Here is a 22948-nt window from a genome sequence, read left to right as displayed (position 1 = left end):
TTATAAGGTAATTTTGTTTTGTCTTTTCCTAGGACTTTAATGATGTTCCTCCACTATCTTTAGTCTTGCTTCATTTCTATCAATAAGTCTGTTGTCATTGTTTGATTTGTTTTCTAGTGTTCTTTTCCCCTCTGGTTGCTTTTAAATTTTCACTAAATTAAGGTAATTTGATTATTCTATGGCTTGGTGTAGTTTTCCTTCTGTTTCTTATGTTTAGGATTTTTTTTAAAATTTATTGGCTCTGTGGGATTATATTTTTCATCAGAATCGATAATTTTCAGCCATTATATCTTCATTTATTTTGTCTATCCTTCCCCTCCTTTGGGAACTGTAAGTACACATGTATTAGACTGCTTATAGTCTTCCTATAATTCACTGCTGTGCTGTCTCTCCCCACCCCTCTATGTTTCATTTTGGACAGTTCTTATTGCTCTATCTTTATGTTTACTAGAGATTTCTTCTGCAGTGTCTAATCTGCTGTTAAATGTATCCTGTGATCCAGTGTAATTTTTACTTCAGACATTGTAGTTTTACTTCTAAGTGTTTGATTTGGGTCTTTTTTAAAAAAAAAAAAAAAAAAATGTTTTCCGTACCTTTATTTAACCTGTTTATTTTTCCCCAAAACATATGGACTAAAGTTATAGTAACTTTTTTTTTTAAATATATTTTTATTCGTTTCAAAGAGGAAGGGAGAGGGAGAGAGAGAGAGAGAGAGAAACATCAATGATGAGAATCATTGATCAGCTGCCTCTTGCACACCCCCTACTGAGGATCAAGCCTCCAACCTGGGCATGTGCCCTGACCAGGAATAGAGCCATGACCTCCTGGTTCATAGGTCGACACTCAACTACTGAGCTATGCCAGCTGGGCTAGTTATAGTAACTTTTAATATCCATGTTTATTAATTCTGCCACCCATATCGCTAGCAAAGCTGTTTCTGTTGATTGCTTTTTTTCTCCTCTTTATTGGTGATGGTTTCCAGTTTGTTCCTTTTCAGTCTTGCTGTTAAGCTTTGTATGGGACCAGAATAGAGTTTAGTCTAGGACTAATTTTGCGTAATGACTGAGATAAAAATCTTTTGAATGCTCTGCTTTATGTCCTTTGAACAGGAGGTTTTCCTCAGATTGATTAGGAATGAGAACTGTTTCCAGCCTGTGTGAGCTCCATGGTACTACTCCCTGGCCTTGGGTACTTCCCTCGCATGTGTATGCCTATCAGTATTCTGCTGAAGAAGCAAGCGAGTCTTTGCAGATGTCTAACTCTCCTCCACATAGATCTCTCCTCTCTCGTACTCTGCCCTGCTGCGAATGCTAGTCTCCTTGGCCTCTGCAGATGCGCAGCTTTATCATCTCAACTCCGCTCAATTCATGGAGGCCCCCTCTTCTGCCTGGCTTCCTCTCCTGTGACCTGGAAATCCCTTCCTGATAGTCAACTTGGGCAATTGTGAGGTTCATTTCATTTGTTTCTCTTCTCTCAAGGGTCACTGTCCTATACTGCCTGAAGTTCAATGTTTAGAACTCATTGTTTTAGTCTTTTTAGCTCCAGTGTTTTAGTCTTTTTCATGGGAATGGTGAAATCTAGCCCCTGTTCCTCCATCTTGGCCAAAGTGACGTTTTATTTATCGCTAATATTTTACTGTTGCTTTTAAAGCCTCTTTCAGCTTCATTTTCTGCTGCCACTCCCTAGCTCCATCCACACCTTTTCTCTAACAGACCCTGTGCTTCTCCCTCCCCCTCATGCCTGGCTCATGCCAGTTCTTGCCCCACAGTCTCCTTTTCCCCAGTTCTTGCTTCTTGGTGTCTCCGATCTCTGGGTCAGCTCATGTGCCTCTTCCTTGTTTTTCCCTCCCATTTGATGCAGAATTGAGTATTTTCTTCCTGTTGCATTTCTATCATTATATTGTTTTCAGTGTTCAAGTGTACATGTGAATCTGCTGATTTTCCCTGTTGAGCATGTGTGTTGGCCCACACATGTGTATACACATGCACAGTGTTAAGCTCTTGAAGGCGTCTTGGGCTTGTCCACTTCTAGTGCTTATACATAGGCCCATGGGTACATAACAAATATAGGTGTGCTATATATGTTGGTTGAAATGAATTGTTTTTCTCCTCTCCCTCAAAATCAGGCCACAGAAGAAGTTTCCAAAAATCTGGTTGCCATGAAAGAAATTCTCTATGGCACAAATGAAAAAGAGCCGCAGACGGAAGCAGTGGCACAGCTCGCTCAAGAACTGTATAATAGTGGGCTCCTGAGCACCCTGGTGGCAGACCTGCAGCTCATTGACTTCGAGGTAAGAAACCAGCCTCTAGCTTTTACAACAGCACCTCATTCATAGTCCTTTTCCATGAGCCTCCCTCCTTTGAAACATCTGAAGATTCCTGCCAGGCTCCGGGCTCAGGAGTTGCTGACCTATAAGCATGCCCACACTGCCTCCTATTAGCAGAGCCAGGGCAGGAACTCAAGGGTGTCCCAGGCTTCTCTCCCCTTATTTTACCACATCATACAGGAAGGTTCTTAGGTATTCATTATACCCTTTTATTTAGGTTGTTTGTAATTAACATCTGCTGTTTTACATAATTCACTGGCCCTTGGTTCTCAAGGAATAAACAATCTAAAGATGACCTAGAATGTTAGAATTTTTGAGATAGATGAGATCTCCGAGAACATCATTATGGTGGTTATTATTTTGGTTTTTGTTTTTAACTGTTGAGGATTCATTATAGCAGAGATCATATATGTTTTGCTTGGCACAGCTTTTAAATGTTTAAACGATGATGTCATTTAAGTAACAGGAGGCATACACAATTTTGAATTTCTGGCTTCTCTTGAAACTTTGGACTCTGGTAACATTGGGCCTGTAGTCCTCCATGGCCCCTCAGCTGGAGCAGAGGAGCAACTACCCGTGACGCAGGAGATCCACCCTTGGGTGTGTGGCAAACCACGCAGCCTACTTTTTTTCCTTGCTTTACCCATTTGCATCTCCTGCCCAGCTCTAGTATACTTTTGAGATTGTTACCCAAACTTACACAGCTGATCATGCCATGTTATTTAGTATGGGAACAGTGAGAATAATGGTCCTTGGTACCAGTCTGAGAAGTATATACACATATATAATATATATGTGTACACAGACACACTGAGGGGCTCTGGCATGGTCATGATTCTTGATTCTTTATTATGGGTATGCTTTATGAAAGCCCCAGTGTCTATCATCCTGAGTGTTTGGATGTCTGTCCAGGTGCTTGCAAAACCAGGGGAGAAAATAGTGGGCAATATAGCCAGATCCAGTTTTGGAGAGGGATTTGAGGGTGGGTTCAGAGGTTACTCCAATATAATATTGATAATAAAAGAGAATAAAGTTTTATTTCTATCCTGTAGAACAAGTAGAACTGATATTTCCATTTATGTAGCTGATTTCATGTATTTTTAATCGTGTATCAAATTTCAACAACAGTTTTATTTCCTCTGCAATGTTGGAAATGCACTGGATCATCTAGTTTCTTCTCTGTCCACCCATCCCAGTCCCCAGACTGGACACGGAATTTAATATTCACTTGGGACTTTAGAGACACAAATTTTAAAGAAGTGTGTGCCCCTGAAGACTGGTTCTTAGCAGTTGCTATTACAGCTCCTGACCTAGGTGGGCCACAGGGTGATCTCTGGTGCTGGAAAGCTCTCGCTCACTCCATGTCTTCTGCAGGCTTGTCAGGCTCTTAACAAGTGGCCATTCTGAAACATCTCTTGCCATCCAGTGCTGCACTTGTTACTTTCTTATATAGCTTTTCAGTTTTATTATAGAGCAGTAATGTCCATCTCTTTTGTTTAGTCAAGTACAGTGGTGTAATTCTGACCTCTGAACATTATGTGATACTTAGCACCTTCATTATTAATCCGTATATTATTTCCTAAGTAGGCCTAGTTTAATAGGACATGTGTCTACTTAGCATTAAAGCTCAGCTTCTTATAGAATTCTTTCATTTTATTATATTAACAGCATACACTTGCCCCTTTCTTCACTATAAAAGGAAAATATGTGTAGTGTTTACAACTCATCCTATTTAGGCCAGTTGTTCCATTTGGGTGGGAATGAGGTTCCTGAACATTGTAAACAGAGTAAAGCTTTATTTTTCATATCTGAGCATGATTCTGAGAGAAATGGTTGAAATTATATGTAGTGAGACTTCACTTTGTCAACACATTGCTCGGGTTAAAAATTGTATAATATTAAAACTTGGAATTTAAAACTATAAAGAAAATGTAATGTCTGTGAATGTTTTAAGGTAATATATTTGGTCATAATTATAAATATTCAATGCCTTGATTTGAGTGTATCTGGGAGGGTGGATGGGCTTTTTAATGTTTAGTCAGGTAAATGTTTTAATGATTGTATTCCTAATAGGGCAAAAAAGATGTGGCTCAAATTTTCAACAATATTCTCAGAAGACAAATTGGTACAAGAACTCCTACTGTTGAATACATCTGCACCCAACAGAATATTTTGTTCATGTTATTGAAAGGGTATGTACAACGTAATAAAATTTATATTCTCAGTTGAGAAATAAAAAGGAACGATGGTCTTGGGCAAAAACAGGATGGTGAATATGGGAAAGCATTTTCTCTATGGTTCCCTCAGCTCGATTTTTTATAACTCTTGAACATATTTCCCTCCTTAAAATTCAGCCTGTGAGCTAAACTGAACTTGGAAAAAATGTCCGTAGAAGTTTAAAGGTAGGTGAATCATGAGGCTTTAAATTTTCAAATTATACGTAACTAAAGAATAAAAGTCCTCTGTGGTCTTCTGTTCTCTAAGATTTAAAAAGTTAAGTGTATGAAATGTCAGTTAAATCATGTATTTAAAGACCTCTTTGGGTACACCTGCACCCTGTAAAGCAGTAAAAGCTCCCTAGTAATTGGAGCTGTATAGCTTAACTCAATCAGTCAACAAAGAACATGGTTGTGAAGTAGTACCCTTTGCTTTTTACGTGTGTCCTCTCACTAACCCATTTAACTTGGTAAAGCACAGTGTATCTCCTTGGAATTACTCCTGGACTAAGCAGGCGTTTGTGTTTGGGTAATTTGTCAGTTAAAAAAAAAAAAAATCCCCAAAGCCTAAAAGCTTAAACTTCAAAACAAAACCGATCCTTCATCACTGAGCCTCCCTGATTGGTAAGGTAACCTCCTGTCAGTTCACACCAGGCTTGTTGGCCAGTTTTGGGTATGCTGTGTGTCTGCCCCAGCATTTGTGATGTCCTGTTAAATTGGCAGGCAGGCATTTTACTGGCATGGCTGTTGGTGTGAATCAGCTTGCTCTCCTACCACTAGCTGTACCACTTGTCTCACTTGATTCTTATCTCTGGGGTTTAACACTTCCCTCAAGTTCAAACATGCTTAGACAAAGCATGAGTCAAAGCATGGACACCAGCTTTCTGTTTCTTTTTTTTTTTTCTTCTATTTCTAACTATCTGTGTTGCTTCTTCACATGTTGCCATACAGAACTTTTGGTATCTAATTTTTTTGTTGTGTCAATACAGAGTTTTGTGTATAAACATGTAGCGAATAGTCTGAAATTTTGGTGTGTTTTTTTTTTTTAAATATATTTTTATTGATTTCAGAGAAAAAAGGAGAGAGAGATAGAAATAGTGATGAGAGAGAATCATTGATTGGCTGCCTTCTGCACACCCCTATTGGGGATCGAGCCCACAACCACAGGCATATGCCCTTAATTGGAATTGAATCTAGGACCCTTTAGTCCACAGGCTGACGCTCTATCCAGCCGGCTAGGGCAAATTTTAGTGTTCTTCAGGCAGCTTCAGGGAGTCTTTATGTACTTTTAAAGCTAATAATTTGCTTTTATATAAGTAGCCATCATTATTAAAATTTATAAATTAGTTATTTCTGTTTACATTTTCCCTTTAGAATAGCCAAGGTTATGAACAGAACATTGTTAAACATCATGTAAGTAAGAATACTAAGATAACAATTTAAAGGAAAAGTTTAAAGCTCTCATCCATCCAAGATAGGCAGAGCAGAAACCTCAGCTGGAGGAAGAGGAGAAGACACAGAATGCTGCTGGTGTTGGGACACTTTCTAGCCTGTACTGTGGAACATATACATCAGACTGGAGGGGATAATACAACAAGCCCTTCCTCCCTTTTCCAGCTTCAGCAGTTCTTAAACTGTGTCCTTGTTTCATGTATTCCTCCCTTTTTTCCTCCTCAGACAATGTCACTTCAGTTTGCATCCCTAGTAAGCTGATACATCTAAGAATTTTTTTTAACATGGTCGTAATACCATTTATAAATCTAACATTATCTAATGCTCAGTGTTAATGTTTTCTTGATTTTCACTCCACAAAAAATGGCATTTTCCGTTAGTTTGTCCAAGTCAAGTTCTAAGCAAAGCCCACAAACTGAATTTGGCTGATATGATTCTTATTTAACTCCCTTTTCATCTGTAATAGCTCCTGACCCCTTTTTAAAATACACCATTTATTTCTTGAAGTAACTGGGTCATTTTATTGTGTGAAAAAAAAATCACAAATTTTATGTTCAAACTACCCCTTCTTGGACCATTGAGAGCTCCTCTCCTTCAAGTTGGCTCCTTTTAGCAAGACCGCATCAGTCTTTGATGTTTCTGTGCTTTCAGCACATGATGTCCCTGGCTTACTTTTTGTGAGTTCTGTCTTCGGTCCTGGAAATAGCCATTTCTTTAAGGAGCCCTGTGACCTTGCTTTTAAGATTGTTGTCCTTCTGTTGGTCAGTTAGTCTAGACAACTTCCATAGGATGTGATTATCTGCTCTAGCTATGCATACTTCCAGCTATTCGGGTTGCCATTGTTAATTTGTATTTGAAAATACTCTTTTTGCTAGTATTAGACAGCATCTGGAGGCAGCTTCTTCTCTGGTGATTTAAATGTTAATGTGCCCTCCACTCGAGTGCTAACAGGTTTTAGAGCATAACTGTTTGCCTTGTAATCATTGGTTTATACTTTAATCGTGTAAGATAAGCTTGACAAACTGCCATCAAAACCTGCTCAACTTGTTGTACAAAACTGTATTACCCCTGAATTCTAGTCTCCTTACTAAAGATCAGCAAAGATAAATTGTATGATTAGCCATTTTCCGAGCAGACATTTTAATCACAGTCAGCCATCTAGTTGACTTATAATAAATGATACAAAGCCATGTGGTTTTTATATGAACCTATGTACAACAAAAGGATAATACAACACACAATTGTTATGCTACTAGATAACAATTAGTACTATAGGATTTCAGGGGATAAAATGGGGAGGGGGGTTAGTCAATAAGGCAAGGGTTGGTAAAAGATGAAACATAAGAGAGAATTTCCAGATGGTTTAAATTGGCAGAAAAAAAGCGAGTAGGTACAGGGGCACAATAGAACATAGTGGTGGGCAGCAGTAAGAAGAGGGGCTGCTTTATGGCAGAGTGGGAGGTGACACTGTGCCAGAGGAATAGATCTGATGCAAAGCCGAGATAGGCATTAAGCCCCTAAGGTTGTCTTTATTTGATCAGCAAGAAGAAATCATTTTTAACTCCTAAGCTGGAAGTGCTATTGATATACTTGTGTGTTGGGTAGATTTGGTAAGACAGAGCTTGAACATAGGTGCTGGTTAGGGTCACTTGCATTTCTCTAGATCTGCATTAATGCCACTGTGGGAAAAAGATAACAGTAACTGAAACTAAGATATTACAAAGAAGCAGTTAAAAAGCACTGGAGATGGGAAGATTGGGAGCAGAGAAAGAGGGTAAGGTTGGGCCCTGGCCAGTGTCGCTCAACTTTTTGGAGCATCATCTTGTGTACCAAAGGATCACAGGTTTGATTCCCAATCAGGGCACATACCCAGGTTGCAGGTTTGATTCTCAGTTGGCGCTCCCTGGAAGGCTACTGATGGATGTTTCTCTCTCACATCAATTAGAAAAAAAAGGGGGGGGGGGGGGCGGGCGCATATGTAATACTTTCAACAATGAAGACTTATTTTCTAAAAATTAAAAAAAAAGTCATAGCCAAAACCGGTTTGGCTCAATGGATAGAGCGTCGGCTTGGGGACTGAAAGGTCCAGGGTTCGATTCCGGTCAAGGGTATGTACCTTGGTTGCGGGCTATCCCCAGTAAGGGGGTGTGCAAGAGGCAGCTGATCAATGACGCTCTCTCATTGATGTTTCTAACTCTCTATCTCTCTCCCTTCCTCTCTGTACAAAATCAATAAAATATATTAAAAAAAAAAAAAGTCATAGTTAGAACTGTGTTTTCCAATACAGTACCTACTAACCACATGTAATTATTTTATTTCAAATTAATTTAAGTTAAATGACATTTTAAAATTTAATTCCTTAGTCATTTAAGCCAAATTGCAGGTACTCAGTGGCCACAAGTGCCTAGTAGTAATGGACAGCACGGATAAATCCTTTACCATTATCACAGACAGTTCTCTCAAAACTTTCAGACTGGGGTATCAAAAATACAGCAGTGATGCCAACTTAAATGGAAGCGGGGGTGGCGGCCTCTTTTATGGAGGGAGATGAGATTTTATTTTAGACATGTGGAGTTATTAGTAGACCTTTAGTTGAAGTTGCCCAGAGACAACGGAAATGTATAGTTCAGATGTAGACCTGAAGAGAAGATCTATAGGAGTCATGGTAGAAGCAAGGAGATTGTATGGGTGTTTGCTAGCAAGACTGGAGGCCAGGCAAAAATAAAAAATAAATAAAAAATAAAAAAATAGAACAAAGGAGTAGAAAGGAGAATTGGAAGAGTTTTTTTTTGTTTGTTTTGTTTTGTTTTTTTTTTTTCTTTGAAAGCGAGAGAGAGGTGAAGATCAGCACTGCCAGGACTCTGTGTTAGGAGAAAAGGTGGATTTGTCCAGGAGAGGTTTTTGCTGGTAGGATGTTGGGAAATGGGATTTTGACTGCAGGAGATTGTGTGGGAAAGACATTAAACCATGCAAGCAGCTTGGAAGGAAATAAAGGGAAAAGCTATGTGTTTGAGCTGAACACAGCACAGCCGGTCTGAGGGGGTTGGTGCATGTCAGAAGGGAAAGGCCTGCTGGGTAAAAGGGAAATGAGATTTTCTTTCTGGTCATAGGGAAGGGAGACTCTAGAAACACCAAGATGGATGTAGAGGAAGGCTGCATGTGACTCCCCTCTGCCCACTGAGAGAGTCCTGACTGACATCCTCAGGACCAGGCTTTCAAGTCTGTAGGGCTTAGATGTTGCCAGTAATCTTGAAAGTTTTATTTTAAGTATTAACTTGAAACAGTGAAATACAAGTGCTGTACATGTGTTAGAGCCTTTTATAGACTATGAATTTAGAGAACTATTTCATATTGTTTTTTTATTCAGCTTTTGGTTTTTCTGAAGTATTGAGAGCACCCCACATGTAAAGCTAACCTTTATATGAGACCCTAAATGCTTCTTTTCAAAATTTTTACCTGAAATGAGTTTTTATTTCCATGATCACTCTCATAGCTGTTATTTTTCTTTGGGTTGAAGCTGTCTTCACCAACTAATGTGTGTGTGCCCACTAGAGAAAATTCACTGAGCACATGTTGTACATGAGAGATACTGTATGAAATCTGCTCTAGTCACTCAGGGCACTTCCTGAAGTGTCCTTTTCTAAAAATGTGAACTGTTCAGTTGGAGTTTTAAAAGAGAAATCATGTTTGTTTTTCTTTTTGCAGGTATGAATCTCCTGAAATAGCTCTAAATTGTGGAATAATGTTAAGAGAGTGCATCAGACATGAACCACTTGCAAAAATCATTTTGTGGTCAGAACAGTTTTATGATTTCTTCAGATATGTCGAAATGTCAACATTTGACATAGCTTCTGATGCATTTGCCACATTCAAGGTAACATATATAAAAACTATAGACTTCTAACTATACTTGCAACTCCTATTAACAGGTGTGCCATTTTTCCTAAACCTTCTCTAACGCCCTTGTCTATATACTGCTGCCCCCTAGTGGGAATAAAGAAGACAGCATATATACAAGGGTGTGGCAAAAGCAGGTTTACAGTGTATGTGAAAGTTTATTCTTGTGTTATTTATTAAATACTGTATTATTCTTCCATACAAACAGCTGTAAACCTGCTTTTGCCCCACCCCTGTATATGTATGTATACAAATAAAGTCACAGTTTTAAAGGGTAGAAAAGTTATAATTTTTAGGCAGGATATAGTTTTTTGTTAAATTGCCCATCAAGTACAGTAATAGATATAACACCAGGTTTTTCTCCTGTGTTGAGCATGTTCTTTGGTTGAGCACCAGATGAAGTAGTTGGCTTCTGTTCAGGCCCAAGGGAGCCAGGGACTGACCTCTCCCATCTCATGCTCATGCCAGAGTTTGTTTATTAACCTCAAGGGGTGATGGTGGGCAGAATCAGCTGCACTGTTCAAATTATTTTGTAGCCTCTCCCCTTTGTGCCTTATCTCCCTGTTGTATATTTGTTTAAATTAAATGCACATATATAGGATACCACTGTGCAACACGCACATTTTTGTTTTGAATTGCAAGTTTCTGTGCTGTTTAAGGTATATAAACAAGGCAGTAATCTTTATAATCTTTCTGTTAACATTCCCTTATGTAAAATGTGTGACATCTTAAGTCAGTATTTAGAACTGATATTTTAATATAATCAGAATTTTGTATACTAACCTGCAGATTGCTATGTTCAGAAACTGTGAATACTATTACAGTGACAAGTGGCTGCTTCTCTTGTAAATGTTCAGTTTTATGATTATAAAGAGTGCCTGAGGTGAGCACAGTTTTTGGTTTCTGGGTAAAATATGTCCCTCAAATAGGATGAAAGCCTAGCACCTTGGCCACTAGGATTTCACATTGAATGAGAATAAAATAATAGGGTGAAAGGTCTAGGAATTTATTTTCTCAAAGCCATTAGAAAGGGTATCAGAAGCCTTAGGTAAGACCTCAGCTATTTCTATGTCAGTGTACACAGCAAAATGAAATTCAGTTCAGATGATAGTATAGAATAGTAAATGTGACGCTTAGTTCCACCGCCCTTGGTGTGGTAGGACTCTTGCTTAGGATGGAGGGAATGCCCCACTCAAAAGCAGCAGACCTTTATGAAGGGAGGTGTGGTAGCATCATGTGTCAGCACGAGGAGACACTCCTGTTTGAAATAAAAGCCGTGAGCCCAAGAGTGCAGCTCTGGGAGCAGGAGGGTAAGCGGAGAAGAGAGAGGGCGGCAGTGGTGTGGGAGAATGCAGCCAGACTGCTGGACCAAGGAGGACATGAATGGCATGCTCCTGGCACAGATGGCAAAATTGACCAAGAGGTGAGAGAAATGTGCTAATTATATGCCAGAAATGTTGATTCCCAGTGTCTGACAAAATTTTGATTGGCCTTGCTGATTATTTTATCTCAATTAGGGCTGCTTCTTTGAATTAAATTCATACTGAGGTGATGGAATCACTGTGGTAAAGCCAACCTATCAGATCAGGTCATGGTAGCCACAGAGGGAAAGACTGGGCAGAGTCAGGTGGTAGTCCTTACCGGAAGAAGGGAAACTTTAAGAAATAGCAGAGGTGTCTAAGGATGAGCTCCAGAGGAGAAAGCATGGAGAAGCTGGCTTGGATTCTGTATCTCAGCTGCTGCTGATTGCAAGGACAGTGGAAAGCTCATTAAAGACAGCTCTCCAAGAAATGAAAAAGACAAGAGGCCAAAATCAAGACAAGAGAAAGAGAAATAGACCTAGCAATCAGACCAAAGCTACCTCCCCACCCCTGCCTAAAAGAAACTCCACCTGAGTCAGGCAGGGGCCAGTGTCAGCCTCACTCCACAGGCGCTGGCGGAAGGAAGGGGCCTGCCTCTCTCCCAGTTTACTCGTGTCCTCTTTGCTGAGAATACTTCCATAAGGAGAAAGAGAACAGATCCATGGTTCGTGCTCTCCTTTGAGAATGTGACCAGAGCAACTTCCCAAAAATGCAGTCTGCACACAAAAACTTTCCAGTAATGCAGCTCATCCATAACTCTGGATTCAAAGCCCCTGGAAGAGGGCCGAGTCTTAAAAGGAAATTAAAACTACCTGCTCTAAATGTGTCCTAAGATTTGTAGTTCAAATGAACAGGTACTGAGATAGTTAAATAAGTGGTCCAGTATTTGTTAGTGATTATTTTTAAGGAATTAGGAGATTGGGAGGGGCATCAGAAGGCCAACAAATATATTTCCAATTTTCCAGAGTAAAAGAAGGTAGATTCCCCAGAGAGGCTGGTGGAGCTTGGAGCTTGATGGTATACCTGTGTAAGGTTCTAGAAAGTATTTCTAAAGAGATGATATCTGAGCATTTTGGAAAGGAAACCGAGTGCCCACAGCCAGCATGGATTCACTAAGAGTAAGTTCAGTCATACTAATCTCATTGATGCCAGTAGATCAGGGGCCTAAAGACATGGCTGCCTGGGTTCAATTCCCAGCTCTGCTGCTGATTGCACCTGTGTCTTCATCTGCTGAAATGTGGGTAATAATACTAGTGTGTCAGGTTATTGTGGCCTGACACAGTATGAGTGCTGTAAATAATAGTAGGATTCCTTTATGAGGAGGATATACTAGATATCAAATAATTATACAGACCTATTTTCATGGAAACAATAAAAAGGAGCTAGATGGAAGGAGTTTCAATATGGTGATTTGCAACTAATTAAATGCCATATCCATATAGTGCTGGAAAATGGATCACTATCACCCTGGAGAGAGACTCTAATGGATCTCTGCTCAGCCAAGTCGAACATTATTAATGACTTGGATAGACGGTGACAAGGCATACTTACCAAATGTGTCAGTGACAGCCATTAAGGGCAAGATAAATAACAGTGAGCCTAAATAAGGCTTCATAAATCCAGAGAGGCCAGAATATTACAGGATAAAGTTAATTATAGATAACCAAAGTTGTCTACTTGAGGACCCAACCATATAAATATGGGATGGGGGAATAGGCATGATTATAATAGTTAATGCCAACTATAATAGTTACTAAAATATAGGCAAGTTATCACATTCGAACAATCCTATGAAGGAAGTATTGTTATCTCCTTTACAGATAAGGACACTGAAGTTTAGAAATGCTGAGTAAAGTCAGACAATACATGGGCAAGCCAGAATTTGAACCCAGGCAGTCGGACTAAAGAGCCCAATATGAGTAAACAAAATTCTGAATTTATCCATTAAAATTGGCATTTTGATGCTGCTGCCCCAGAGCTACATGTGAGCACAAAGTGTGTCACTTAAGGAGCTGTTGATGGTCTCACCCCACTATAAGTTTACCAGGTAACAGCACATAAATGTGTTCCGTTCCAGGCGCTACACTTTAAGAGGCACATAGACAAATAGATGACTTTCAGAAGACATTAGATGGTGAGGGGGACTCAGAACCTGTCATTCGAGGAGTGGTTAAAGGAACTGGACCTATTTAGCCTGAAGAAGAGAAGACTCGGTAGGGATTTGCCATGAGAGCACTGCTGTATTTGAAGTGGGGTTCTCTGGAAAATGGATTAAACCTGTTTCTGGAAGTATCTGGGGCATAGGCTTTGACTCTCAGCACAGGAAAAACATTCTAACTCTTGAGAGCTCCAGAGGTGAACCACACAGTTAGAAGAATTGAGTTTTGTGTCCTTGGGCAAACATATTCAAGCATGAAACAGGGAATTGAGCCAAGTGACTTGCTCTGAAAATCAGCCCCTGGCTTAGCAGCATTTCTTCCTGGATTCCAGAGCTGTCTTTGTCACATGATATTTGGGGCCCAAACTTACATATTTTTTAGGAATCTTTAAATTCAACTACTCTAAAAGCTGGCTGCTTAAACTGCTGGACATGGGAAATGATTCCTGACCTTTCTTCCAAGTTATACCAAGGCCTTAGATGTACTGGAATTTAGGTAGGTGGGAAATGAGAAGTCCTTTTCTTTACCCCCCGGCTGGCCAACCTAGCAACTCTGCATGTCTGGGGCCACATGCACCTATAAACTTTGCAGATTACTGAGCAGATACTGACCTCAAAACCATTTCTCTTCATCTTCTGCTCTGTTGGTTTCTTTCCCCACACCCTGGTTTGGGCTATCCATAGCTTCCCGCTGTAGTCTTAAGGTAAAGTTCTTCGTCTCTCAGTAGACAGAGGCACAGCCTAAGTCCCCATCTCCTCGTTTCCCAGCTTAGTAAAAGGGCTTGGCTCTCAGCACTGCTCCTCTCCCACTAATGTTTACTGTCCCCTCCAGGCCCTGCCCTGCCATGCCTTTCTTAACAAGGGCCCTGGGCCAGCTCCTACTTTAGTAGTTCAGCGCACCCCTTTTCTCTCTCTCTTACCAAGGCCATTGAGATTTGATTCCTAAATTGGCAATGGTTTCCTGAGTTTCATGTTCTCTTTAAACCAGATGATAACAAGGAGCCTCCGCTAAATTGGGAGATATGGGCTGTCCCCCTTTTCATGTGTGGCTCCACTGTGAGCCTCATGCTCCTGCTTGAGATACAGCCTCAGAGAAAATAGTCCCCTTACTAGGACCTGTTTTTTAGAGCAATACTTTCTACCTGCCTGCTCCTAAGAACACAGCCCCAAGTGAGAGCCACTGTTTCTCAGACCCCCTCCTCTGGTCTCCGTGGTCAGATTATGACCGAGCAGTAAGCATTCGGCTTCTTTTGCTGTACTTTCTCATACTGGCCTCCAGAATGACATCCAGTCTCTTACAGATCCTGACTCATTAATCCCTTACTTCGCTTATTCATATGTTTGTTCAGTTCATTCCACAAGCCTCTCAGTGCCTGCCCTGTATCGGGTGCTGTTCTATAGATGTGTGGTTCAGCAGTGAGCCAGCCAGACCCCCTAATCCTTGAGGCTCTTACACAGGGAGACCACCATAAACAGGCCACAGTAGCATGTTAGAAGGAGGGAAGTGATCCTAACAAGCATAGCTGGTATATGCTCTTAAGGTTCTCATGTTCCTCTCTCCTTTACATCTGGCCCCATGATATACTGAGATAATATCAGTTCTTCTACCCCTGCCATCTCTCCTTCCCTATCTGAGTACTTCATAGCATTTCTTACCCAACTCTTGAGGTATTCAGATAAGCTCCAGGGTTTCTGTTTTGCAGGTTTATTCCCTAAGAAGGATTTAGGATAAATTGGGTAGGACTTTCCTGAACATACAGTACACAACCTATCCAGCAGTTTAAACACCTGTAAATCTTTAGGGTAGAATTAGAAGCCGCCTTAACAAGCATACGTTGAACCTTGATTAGTGTGACATTTTCCCAAACATGTTCACTGATGTTGGTTCATTCATTTATTAAATATTAAGCTTACTATGTGCTGATGTTGGTTCATTCATTTATTAAATATTAAACCCTTACTATGTGCTGGGCACTGCATAGGTGCTGGGGAATTTAAAGATTTAAAAGAGACATGAGCCTTGTGTTTACAGAATATGCAGTCTGTCACTAGCCTTGAGTTAACAGAATGTGCAATCTGGCAGGAAACATTCATCAGGTCATCTAACAGATGACCAGCCATACTGGTCATCTGGTGACCAGTCTGGAAGAGCTCCCTGTGGAAGTGACAAGTGGAGCTCCGAAGGTAGTAGGTACCCAGAGAGGGGCAAGCCTGTGCCATGGAGGCCATTCAGGGAAGGGTGCTGACAAAGCAGGCGACAGAGTTCCCTGCAGTATCTCCTGCTGCCAGGTGGAGCCCCATGAAGCAACCAGAGCTGTGGTGCTTTCCATGTCGGCTTGACCATGGAACATTTCTCAGAGCTTTCCCATTTCCATGGCACTTGGATGTACTTAGGAAACTCTAGTTCAATGTAACCTTGGTAACTCAAGCATAAATAGCAAAGAATACAAGTTAAAGAAAGTTGGTGGTGAGGGAGAGATTATTGATACCAACCTCTCCGGTAGGGGACTCTAAAGGAATGTAATGCATTGATTGACCCAAATATTTTTTTAAATATATTTTATTGATTTTTTTACAGAGAGGAAGGGAGAGAGATAGAGAGCGAGAAACATCGATCAGCTGCCTCCTGCACGCCCCCCACTGCGGATGTGCCTGCAACCAAGGTACATGCCCTTGACCAGAATCCAACTCAGGACCCCTCAGTCTGCAGGCCAACGCTCTATCCATTGAGCCAAACCGACTTTGGCAATTGACCCAAATATTTTGACTGGCCATTCCTGCTGTTCCCCTATCCCTACCTTTCTAACCCTTCTTCACCCCCCCCCACATACACACACACACACACACACACACACACACACACACACACACACACACAACCTGGTGAGACCAAGGTTAATCATTGCTAACTTCCAGGTCCTTGGAGGCAGGTACCACATCTTTCTTCTTTGTAACCCTAGCACCTAGAATGTTACCTGGCACATGTTAGATATTTTCTGAATGAATGATCCTTGACTTGTTTCCAGGGAAATCCGTGGGGTGAGACCTAAGCTCTGTTTTATAGTAATGCACACTTAGACTCGAGGTCTTACTGATTTTTGTTCCTACATTCCTGCAGTGTTATTCTGTGTACTTAGGAGCTGATGTTTATAAAATGCCAGGGCTTTTCAAAAACATTTTACCTCTGCAAAAGGTTACATTAGATATGAAACTGAATGCAATTAAATTCAGGAGGAAGAAAATGGAACCTCCATTCTTCTAATTAAAGAAATTTCCTTTTTCTCCACTAGGAGCAGTTTAAATTTGACATTTTGTTGCAGTTATTTACTTTTATTTCACTTCAATTCTTTATTCTCTTTCTTTGAACATATATTTCCATTGCCTTATATGTTTGTTTTTAAAATTTTCCTGCTAAGAGCTATAGATGTGTGACTAATCATAATCATTAAAATCACAATTTCAGATTATTGATTTTATTTACTCATACAAAATCAATGTCCTCAATACAATTCATGTTCAATTTAAGTACAGTAATTTTAACAACAGCTTTTATTAGGTAAAATGGCGTGGAATGTTTTAGGATTCTCTTTTCTAAAAGAACCTGAATGCAAGAACAACTTTTAACAATATATTTCCTTTTTCTAGGATTTGCTTACAAGACATAAGTTGCTCAGTGCAGAATTTTTGGAACAACATTATGATAGAGTAAGTATATGAAATACTATTTTATAAAAACAAATTTTAAGTTCTATTACTTTCAAAAATGAAAGGTTAAATTAGATTTTGTACCAGACTGTTTATTTTGCTAATGTAAAGTTATAAGGTAGTGCCATAACCATTTCTCTGCTGAAACCAGGTTTAGCACTTTACCTGCTCAGAAGCAGACTTTATCTGTTTGATTGACACGCTGCCATTTGTATCTTCTCTTGATTTAGAAGAGGAAAGTAAAGCACTTTGGTGCTGAATAATAATACATGGTTGAGATAAAAGAAAAATATCATTTGACTTCTTAACTCTCCTTTCCATTTGTGCTACTAAATAGGGAAAAAAGGAGGCAGCACCTGATAGGGTGAGACGAGCTTTTGCCTAGAGGCAGGACCCGGTTCTGCCCCTGCTCTGCAGCTGACAGCTTGTCACCTCCAAGGCCATTACCACTCGGGGACTCAGCAGTCCATCCTTATTTCTAAAATGAGGACATTGGATAGCCCAGCAGTGAGGTCAATTGGATGTCAGACTTCCTGGTAATAGAGTCCCCTGAGATTTGTACCTGATTCTAGTGCCAGTTCCTAAATCTGTAGCATTTTGCAGATCTCTACTCATGCTGTGTCCTTCCCTTTTTATCCCCTAAGAATCCTTTCCTCCCCCCATTTCTAAGTGAAATTCCTCCCATTATTCAAGTTTGAGCTCAAGCCTACTTTCTGTAGGACCTCTTACAGTATAATACAGTATGAGTTTCTCTCTCTTCTGTTCTTAATTATTTTCTCTCTTTGATGTGTTGAAAGAACAGGTAGTTTTTCTTTGTGTTTATGCTTTGGACTAGTTGAGTTCTCCTCTGTAACGAATATTAATTTGCTAAAATAACACCAAGAAAAGATAGCTGACTCAACAGTGTGGAAACGGTTGGGGAAAGGGAGTTGTTTTGTGAATATGGAGTTTGGGTGACAGAGAGGACCAGATTTAAGCTATATATGGGCCTGTCTAGAGCTGGGAGGAGATCAGTCCCAGGAGTCCTCCTCACCGAGCTAATCAGCAGGTATCACCCTGAGCCTCTCTGAGTGCCTCAGAGGAAGGGCGTGGAACTCAAACTTTCTGACATTATCTACCCGTCTTCAAAAAACTAGTAAATAAATAACTCTGATGTGTGTTTTTTTGTCTTAGTTCTTCAGTGAGTATGAGAAGTTACTTCATTCAGAAAATTATGTGACAAAAAGACAGTCACTCAAGGTAAGATGGTTATTTTATGTAGTTCACTTCTCTTCACCCTGTGTTTGAATTTTGGATTTGGGGGAAGGGGGTTATGCTAGTATGTGGGTCTTAGACCTTTGGAGGAAAATGTTTGCCCATGGTCAGAATTTTTGTGGAAAGGGGTGGGGTTCAGCAGAGACCCACACAGGGCTCCTGCCCACCTCCCTGTAAGTTAGAGATCCCAAATGCAATACACAGAATTTTGAAGAGGACTTTCTCTCTTAGCAATGCAGTGTTTTAGATTTGAAACGTATTTTTAAAACTTAGAATCATGTCAGATGAAGACACTGCAGGTGTTATCTCCCCAGGAGGCGACCTTAATGGCAGGGGCTTGCTGTGTGAGGAGAGGGGAACGGAGTGAGCAGTGAGACTGTGGACCATAGATGGGTTTGGCTGCTCATATCAAAATAGGAATGAACAGTTCCATTGGAAGTTAACAGCATGCTCGAGGTTGCATAGCTCACAAGGAGCAGGGAAGCAAGACTAGCCCCTCCCCACTCTGCTTCTGCCTCTTCCACAAGGGCCACAGCTTGGCCCTCCCCCACTGCAGGCCATACCACCACACACTCGATCTGCACTAGATGTGGGCACTGATGGCGTGAAGAGGTGGCTGCCAAAGAAAATCTAGGATAAGCAACAACAATTGAAAAATTAAGGACTGATAAGGTATAACCAACCTCTGTAAATTCAGTAAGCCCCAAAGACACAAGTTTCTTTTCTGCTTAATTGATGTTATTAGTGATGAGGAGTCACTAAGGAAGAAATGGAGTATCTTCAGGATACTTAGCTGAAGAATGTACAGAAAACTTTTCATTTTTATCAGCTTTTCTGAATCAGATGTGATAATTTTGGCATGTGCAGAAGTTAGTGTATGAAAACTTTGGACATGATCCTTTGTCCTATGAAATCCAAATGAAAAAAATTTAAAAATAAAAAGATTAATTTTTAGTTAAGCTAAGGTATGTGGTTAGTTAACAGGAGTTATCAAGAACTTCTAAACATTTTCTTCAATAGTTTCGTTTTAGAGAGATAACGCAAATGCTATTTAAAGAGTAGGCAGGCTCTGACAGTCTCAAATTGGGGGCCAAGTGTGCCTGAATATTCTCTTCAGAGAGCAGTGTCAGACTCACCATTTAAAGGGAAAGGTGAGTGTCGGAATGACGCACAGTAGGTACTCCATAGCTTTTAGGTCATAGTTTGGTTCACTTCATCGGTCTTTGGGGGGGACTAATGATACTGTACTTAATAATGATAATTATTAAGTGAATTATTTTTCAGATTTTGGTTTTCCTTAGAATCTTAATGATAATGTAGAGTGATTCTTTAAATGTCTTCTCAGCTTCTCGGTGAACTATTATTAGACCGACACAACTTCACAATTATGACAAAATACATCAGTAAACCCGAGAACCTCAAATTAATGATGAATCTTCTACGAGACAAAAGTCGTAACATCCAGTTCGAGGCCTTTCACGTTTTTAAGGTAGAGTGCTAAAACCACACGCAAAATTTCCTCCTCATTTCAGTCTCATTTCCTTTACAAACTTCTAAATAGTATTAGCCTCACTTTGGTAATCTAAGTTACACAATTCAGTTAATTTTCATGTTTTGTGTGGTACAACATTTAAACAGAAAAATAGACCCAGAAACAGGGTAAACATTTCAACTTGGGAACAGAATAAGTTTATTTGCAGAGGAGTGCCATTTGTCTTTGTCATAGAAAATTATTAATCACAAAGTTAAGGAGTAACCCATATTTTAATTCTTTATGTGGAGGTTTTTATCTTCAAAATTCATGTTGACCTTTTGTGCAGATTTTATCCTAAAATCTACATCTGTATTTTAATACTAACTACTGAGTTTCAGAGCATGAGGGAAAGTACTAGTCCTCTTTGTACTAAAGCATGTAAGTCTTTTTTTAATTTTCAAATTGTGAAATAAGATATCCTGAAGCACAAACCTCTGACCGAGTTATCCCGACTTCACATGTCCAGGGAGGGAAGTTCTGGATGTGTCCTACCTCCTCCTTTCCTGTAGCTGATGCAGATTTCTCTCCGGCAGGTGTTTGTTGCCAACCCTAACAAGACACAGCCCATCCTAGACATCCTCCTCAAGAACCAGACCAAGCTCATAGAGTTCCTCAGCAAGTTTCAGAACGACAGGACCGAGGACGAGCAGTTTAACGACGAGAAGACCTATTTAGTTAAACAGATCAGGGACTTGAAGAGACCAGCTCAGCAAGAAGCCTAACTCCCCATAAACATCCAAAATATTAAATCCAAACCCAGCACCTGCTGTTAGTTCGTCAGCATCAGGCACTCTCACCGATTCATGAGGAACATTATGCTAGTCTGCTGTTAAGTGAACGGTTTTTCATTTTATCTTGTTTTGTTTTTTTAGTCCATCTTGGAGAAGTAGCTGCTGCTTTCTTGCACACTAGAGCACACGTGGACTTTCTCTTGATCTTTGTGTCATTTCAGAATTCGGAGACCCTGTTTGCTGTAGGAGTTCTGAACACGGCTAGGCTCGTGAGGGCAAATGTAGGGGTGATAGTGTGATGAGGGGCAAAGGCGCAATGGGGTCAGATTAAAACTGCAGGTTTGCACTTAGGTTAAAGAGCTGGGCGTGGATTCTTGGTGAGATTGTCTGCCTTCACACAGGAAGATCGTGCAGCGCTATATTTGGAATCGGGGGAACTGTAGCCACGATGTGAGCTTTTGGGGTGGTTAAAGTTGACGTGCGAATAAATTGATACTGAAACTTAGCAACTTCTTAAAAGTGTGACGCTTCATAAGAAAAATGTATATACGCTTTTCACGGCTTTCTAGAATTTTTTGACATTTGATTTTCTTGAGACTCGTAAACCTGGATATGTTGGAAGGTATTTGTTAATTTCCCTTTTGGAAGGTCTTTTCAAACAGTAGAGCTAGCAACGACACCTCACATTTCATTTCAACAGTGCTTACAGGTTTCTTTTGTATATAATTCTTAGAATGCTCATTTCTTTTAAATGATTTAATTTGTACAGCAGAGGAATGTTATTGTATTAGTATGTAACTATTACCTAATATTGAATCTTTGCAAAAAAATGAATGCTCATATGTAATTGAAATACTTCAGATCACATGAAAATGCTGATTTAACATTTAAGTATCACAGCATTAAAAGACAAAAGTAAACCAATCCTTTGTATTCCGTTATCTAGTGGGGTGCCATCCATAGGGTATAATATAGACTTAGAACTCAGTCAGCCCTCTTTCCTGCATAGTACTGGCCTTATTCATTTAAAATGAGTTTCCTTGATCTATGGATGATACTGTTTATGATCAATTAACTCTGATTTTCTGGGTGGGAAACCTCAGTAGAGCACCTTTTCTTCTTTAGAGTAAGTAATCCAGTACAGCAGTCATGGGACTGAATCATTAAACTTCGGCTTCTCTTAGGAAAAGAGTTCCTTGTCACAGGATTCCTGTGGGGAAATTTATTTTTTTTAATGTCCTATTCCTTAATGCTGAAAATTATCAGTATTTATAAAGTAACTGATTTTGCACCACTTTTTTGTTACTGTGACCACGGCAGAGCAGCGTCTCCTAGGATATATCTATGTAAAGTTATTAGAATGGTATCTGTTCATCTTAGTGATACAAAGATCACAACTAACAACTTACAATCAGAGTTTGCCAGTTCGAATTCAGCATGGCTGTGGCTAAGAAATTTACATGATTATTCTTTGCTAGCCTCTCTTACTAATTGAATTATTTATCGGCCAGTAAAAAGAAACTCCCAAGTGATGCTTCAGCAGGTTGCAAGACCTCCTTCTAGGAACACCAGTTAGGAAAATAGCTCCAGAAAATATAGATGCATTTTATTTTGTTTAATTAAATGACAGTCAGCATTGGTTTTCCTGAGGCTGTCTTTACCAAAATCTGTGTAAAATCATTCAAGTTTTTCCATTGGAAGTAGGGGGGCGTGATCCAAGCTTCTTGATTTGAAAATATCAAGACGTGCGGGAAGGCAGGCCTGGCCGTGTAGCTCCTGGCTCTGTGGCCGGTGCTGGGTGTCAGGCTTCCGGGGAGCAGTGACTACACCGGGTGGAAGGAAGGTTTCCTGCCAAGCTGGTTCTTAGAACTGGAAACGACGAGCAGCTTCCACTCCGTGATGTCATCGTAGCGCGAGAGCCTGGAGGACGGTGTGTCAGAAAACACCGCGTGGTGCATCGCATTGGAATTGGGACATAGTTAAGATTTGGGTTTTTTGTTTTGTTTTGTTTGATTTTAAACAAAAATGTGAAAACATTCAAAGTTGAAAAGTTGCATTTGAAGTTATGATCCTTTAATATATTCATGTTACCAAAACTATTATACTGAAAGTGTTTCTCTTTGTGTTATAAAGGTTTAGTTTTACTTCAGTCAGTTATTCCATGTGATTTTTAACCCTTAGAAAGAGGTGGAGATGGATACACCTGTTAACAATGCCATGAGAGCATTTCCTTTCTCCTGAGGAAAAGTAATTTCTTATCAGACTATGGCTGGCCCTGTAATTTAAATTAAAATAAAATTTTGGAGAAACAGCA

At 40.0% G+C, this 22948-nt stretch overlaps 1 protein-coding gene across 1 annotated transcript in view; it reads left to right on the top strand.

Moving 5' to 3' along the window:
- The window catches only part of CAB39 (calcium binding protein 39), a 71589-nt gene extending 48641 nt beyond the window's left edge, over positions 1 to 22948 (top strand). The window contains exons 3-9 of the mRNA XM_084891849.1: positions 2126 to 2290; positions 4400 to 4518; positions 9700 to 9868; positions 17056 to 17115; positions 18289 to 18354; positions 19715 to 19858; positions 20437 to 22948. Of these exons, the coding sequence (XP_084747975.1) occupies positions 2126 to 2290; positions 4400 to 4518; positions 9700 to 9868; positions 17056 to 17115; positions 18289 to 18354; positions 19715 to 19858; positions 20437 to 20625 (912 nt within the window). The 3' untranslated portion in view covers positions 20626 to 22948. The remainder of the gene's footprint in view (positions 1 to 2125; positions 2291 to 4399; positions 4519 to 9699; positions 9869 to 17055; positions 17116 to 18288; positions 18355 to 19714; positions 19859 to 20436) is intronic.

Source organism: Pipistrellus hanaki (assembly GCF_964339955.1).
Source record: "Pipistrellus hanaki genome assembly, chromosome: 8".
Classification (NCBI taxonomy): domain Eukaryota; kingdom Metazoa; phylum Chordata; class Mammalia; order Chiroptera; family Vespertilionidae; genus Pipistrellus; species Pipistrellus hanaki.
Note: the sequence above shows the minus strand (reverse complement) of the source record. Positions and strands in the feature narration are given on the sequence as shown.